This window comes from Myotis davidii, unplaced genomic scaffold, assembly GCF_000327345.1.
Source record: "Myotis davidii unplaced genomic scaffold, ASM32734v1 scaffold732, whole genome shotgun sequence".
Taxonomy (NCBI): domain Eukaryota; kingdom Metazoa; phylum Chordata; class Mammalia; order Chiroptera; family Vespertilionidae; genus Myotis; species Myotis davidii.
Window position 1 is genome coordinate 978,528 of NW_006284349.1, and position 5,092 is coordinate 983,619.

The following is a 5,092-nucleotide window of genomic DNA, read 5'->3' on the forward strand; positions in this document are numbered from 1 at the left end:
TTAAAAGATAATTGACTATTTCAGCCAAAACAATAACCATGTAGGGTGGGATTTGTAACCTGTGTAACAGTCAAATGTATATGTTAAGAGAATAAAGACTGGAAAGAGGGAAGTGGAAATATGTGATTATAAATGTGTTATACTATATGTGAAATGATTTAGCAGCATGTGAAGAGACTGTGTTACGTGAAACCCTGAAAGCAACCACTGACAGGCTCGAGACTTCAATAAGTGATAGAACAAGTAGATGGATGGTCAGGAAGGATAGAGGAACCTTGGAACAATGCCATCGATTTGCAAAGAAAATATATTTATTTTGCTATTTCTTACAAACATTCTTACTGGACAGCCCTCCAATTGTGCTTGTTGGTATTTTACCTAATTGAGTTGAAACTATGTTCATACAAAGACCTGCACATGAACGTTTGTAGCAGCTTATTCATAATTGCGCCAACTTGGGAGCAATGGAGATGCCTTTGACTAGATTAATGGGTAAGTGGATTATTATTTAGCAACAAAAAGAGGTGCGCTATCAGGCCGCAGAAGGACATGGAGGGGCCTTATATCAGTATTCTAAGTGAAGGAAGCCAGTCTGAAAAGGTTATAGACTGCATGATTGCAGCTTCATGACATTCTGGAAAAGGCAAAGCTACAGAGACAATAGAAAAATTAGTGGTCGCCAGGAGAGGGGATGGAGGGGATGTTTTAGGGCAGTGAATCTATTGCGTACAGCACAGTAATAGTGGACACTTGACGTTATTAAAACATTTGTCAAAGCTCATAGAACTGCACAACACAGAGTGAACCCGAACGAAAACTATGGACTTGAGTTGGTAAAAATGAAATAAATAAAAACAACAATAACAAAAATATGGAAACGTTGAAAAAACATATAGTTTGTTACATGCCAATCTTACCCCAATAACGCTGTTAAAACCTATCAAATTGGCTGAGCTGCACCTTCTGTGACAACGTGGCAACCTCTGAGCTCGCAGGTAGGTCCTAAGGTTTTGCCCCCTTGTGCACAGAAGCGGCCTCTCCTTCCCGCATCGTACAGCCGCCTCCCGTGGCCTCTGCAGCCGGAGGGACTGTCGCTATTTAGTCTCAAAATGATGCACGTGAGGCTTTGGGTCATTTTCTGATGTTTTTAGTGTGCCTGACCCCCTCTCTGTAGTGGCATCCACTTTGAAAATCAGCAGCTAATGATGGTGTTACTTGGGAGGCCGAAGGCCTGCATTCTGATTCCCGCGGTGCCGGTAACTGATCTTCAGGTTTGGGGCAAGTCTCTTGCTTCACCATGGCAGACCTCAGCTCCTTCGTCTGCACAGTCGGGGGGGTTTTCTGCGACTCTGTCTGGCCCCTTCCAATTTCTGTCGGTAGTAAGCCTTGTCACACTTTTATATGGAGGGGGATGTGTGGGATGGGTGTATACTGCATCCCAGGGCGCTTGGTGCAGCAGCCCTATTGCAGGTAGGGACACCGGAGACCCTCCACACAGTCCCTCTGCCTCCGGTTGTGGGTGGAACCCTGAGTCCAACTTGCTCCAGGCCGGGTGCCCAGGGCTGGGGTTCAGGCTGTAGCTGCTGCCCTCAGCATTGTTCTTTTTCAGCCTTTCATACATCCCAGCCCTGAAATCTCTCTTGGCTGAGAGAACCTCCTCCATCTGCAAAAAAAATGCCCACAAAGCCAAGTTCTGGGCGTTTTCTTAGCCCAGAACTGAGCGGTGGTCCATGGTGTGATGGTGAACCCAAACGCTAAGGCTGAGAGTTGGACGATTTTTCTAGTAACTGAGCCTCCTGAGAGCATCTAAACATGTTTTATGTTCGATTGGTTAAGTGTACATTTTAAGATAGAAAGTATCCTCTAGCTGGTTCTTGTTCCACGAGCCTGACTTACCTTTAAAATTCTTTAAGGACCCTGGGATGTAATTGACTGAGAAGCTCTGTTTGGTCTGAACGGGGTCACGGTGATCAAGTCCTCAGACTGGATATCAAAATCGAACGGTGCTGTGAGCACGGCCAGGGGCCTCTTTGCTCTGTAACTTCCGGATGCTCTTTCTGATGTTCCATTTGTCCGAGAGCAGGACAGAGGATCAGCTTCTCTGACCGCTCGTGGGCTCCTGCGGCCACTTCCTCAACCTCTCGAGCAACAGTTTAAAAATTAAGCCCCATGAAAAGCAGCTCACCCAGTGTTTGTGTTTGATCTTTTTCTTAGGACTTTGTTTAGAGAAGTTGCCTATTTCCTCTTCTACCAGCAACCTCCACGCGGACAGGGAACAGGAGGTCATCACCTGCTATGAGAAAGCGGGGGACATCGCGCTCCTGTACCTCCAAGAGATAGAAAGGGTGAGTGAGGACCGTGCATTTGTTCCAGTGGATACTTAAAAAAAAATCAGATCAAATTGTGGAGGACTGTGGTCAACCTCGGGAAAGCCCTCGCGCGAGGCTTTCCTTACTCTCCCTGACGCCGAGGCGAATCCGGTGGCGACCGTGGCGCCTCGTGAGCACAGACGGGTCAGTGCTGGGGAGGCACTGGGACACGCTCTGAGCAGAAGTGGCGGTGTGCCTCCACTCATGCCCTTCCACCCTGAAGGTGACTGTTATGTCCGTTCTCCTTCGCAAAGTGGGTGGATCTTCACGTGTCCTTGGTGGGCTCTGTGCCAGCACCGTGTTCATCTGGGTTTGGGAGGCTTTACCTCGAAGGCTCGGCCGGAGGTCTGCCGGGGACTCTCAGCCGACCTGCTCGGAGCAGGAGTGTATCCCCTGAGACCTTCGGGGACGGCTTCTCCTCAGAGTCCCTGCTTTGCCTGCCGTGTGGGGAATGGAGACCAGCAGCTACCAGGGGGACACCTGACTGGGGAGTGAGTGGGCAAGAGACCCCGAGCCCACGCCCTCGGGCAGGGGGCGCTGGAGCAGGATGGGCCAGGGAGGTGTGCGTCGCTTCCTGTTTAGAAGGATCTGTCGTTGGCTCTGCTCCTGCCTAAGCTCCTTCACTTCTCAGCCTCAACATCCGCGTCTGTAAAGGGAGCATAATAATGGCTCCTGCTTCACGGTGTTCTTGTGGGGATTGTGAGAGGTCATGTAAATAAGGCACTTAGCCCAGGATTCTTGAATGAATGTCGCTTGTTTTTACTAAACTCTGCCCCCAACAGAGCTTTCTGGAGTCTAACAAAGGCTCAACAAGGGTGTTCCCCCTTCAGCCCCCGAGATGTATCCTGTGAGATATTTTGAAATGATGAGAAATCCTCTGAGTCTTTGAAAATAACCATGATCTTGTTTCCCATCGTTTTCATAGGTCCTCTGTCTCCGTGAGGATTAGAATAGAGAGGGACAACCAAGTCAGGTTTTGTTCTTGTTATTTTATAAGTGCACAGACTGGAAGTGATTTCTTCATAAACAATGTGTGTGATGAGGATCAGAATTGCCTTGTAGGAGGCCGGGAGAGGAGGTGGAAGAACAAGAGAGGAAGGGGAGGCTGGTGGAGTGACCTTTGGCCTGACCTCCACCAGAACGGACTCTCAGCCACGGCTCGGCACATCTGGGAATCCAGGAAGACCTCTGGCCATCTTGCCAAAGTGTTCTATCCGAAGGCTGCTATGAGGAAGGGTTTTTTTGTTTGTTTGTTTGTTATTTGAAAGTTACGATTGATCTTTAGAGAAATGACCATGCAGCTTGCTTTCAAAGTCACGTGGTTTTCCCTGCCTGCCTCCTCGAGAGCCGGGCTCCCGGCAGGGAAACTGCTCACCTGGCTGAGCCGTTCTTGTGGGCCCCACAGCCCTCGCCTCTCCGGGCCCTCATTTTGCACCGTCTTTGTCCAGCGGCTGCCCAGCCCTATCCTGGAGGCGCTGCCTTCTCGGGCCGGGAGGAAGGGGGTTCATCTGTTACCCGTGTCTTTCTTGGCGTGGGAATTGGCAAGTCTGGATGTACTTCCTGTCCTGTTCGTTTATAACTACCCGCTCACCACGGGATTCTTTAGCCAGGCTGTCAAGGAGACTCATAGGATATAAAATGATTTTTTGATGGTTTTGGGGAAATGGTGATCATAGGACATTAGGTTTTGAGAAGAAAATGCCCAGAAAGGGAGAGCCCAAGGGCACGGAGGAATTTGGGGCCAAAGCTAGAATTAGAACTAGCTTTTTCTTTACCTAATTCAGCACTTACTCAGTTCCCTGTCCCAGGCTACTGTGGTTTCCCACACCCTTATATATAGAAAACGCTCACCAAGTATTTGGCCAGGCGAACCCTCGCTCTTAGCGTGGGGGGGGGGGGCAGCCTCAGCCCAGGGTCCAGTCTCAGGGTGTGTAGGCAACTTTCACGTTTCTGGCTCGATTTTCCAGTCCGAGTTTTCCGTCCTGGGAAAGCAGTTCGAGCCTTCCCAGATCCAGCAAGTCGAGAGAGTAGCAACGAGAGAGATTGAGTGAACCAGACATCTGTTTTGACTGTAGTGGGTGCTCAAGAAGCAATCTGTTGATCTGTTGATGGATGAGAAGTCTAGAGGAGAAATGACCTTCCGTAAGTGACCTTCGGGCTTAGTGAAAGTTCAAGGGTTTTTATGAGACAAGACAATGAGGAAACCTGCTTGGACTTAAAATTTTATTTTGACCTTAAATGACTTGAGAATTATGCAAAATTGAAAACAGAAATTTCAAGGAAATAGCATCTGAAGGAAGTCCAGGGCTGGGGCAGGCTTGGGCGAGTAGTGCTTTGATTTTCTGGGTAGGCAGCTCTTGTAAGTAGAAAACACCACATGCTCTGTTCCCGTGTTGGTTCTGCCGGGCCAAGGCAGTCCGTCACTCAGTGATTTCCCCTCATTTCCAGCTATTTTATAGTGAAGAAACTTCTATTTGCCAGGACCTTTGGGCATTTTCCTTATCAGTTGGCTCCTAACTTCATGCACTGGCGAGAATAAAATTGGGGGAGAACTTTTGAGGACAGTTGGAACATTGTGGCCAGACTTTTCCGTTTGGGAACACTGGGTTGTAATTCCCAGGCAGCTCTATTCTCCGAGCTTCCCTAAAATTGGCTGTGTCCAGTGATGTTGGATGTGTTTGCTCCTTGAAGGTGGGGACTCTTCCTGGGGGGGGGGGGGGGGG

General features: G+C 49.0%; 1 protein-coding gene across 1 annotated transcript in view; it reads left to right on the forward strand.

Annotated features, from left to right (window-relative positions):
- TTC7B (tetratricopeptide repeat domain 7B) overlaps positions 1–5,092 on the forward strand; it is a gene marked incomplete at its 3' end in the record, with an annotated part of 200,850 nt that overhangs the window by 21,331 nt on the left and 174,427 nt on the right. Inside the window, exon 4 of the mRNA XM_015571299.1 lies at positions 2,215–2,345. Coding sequence (XP_015426785.1) covers positions 2,215–2,345 — 131 coding nt within the window. The remainder of the gene's footprint in view (positions 1–2,214; positions 2,346–5,092) is intronic.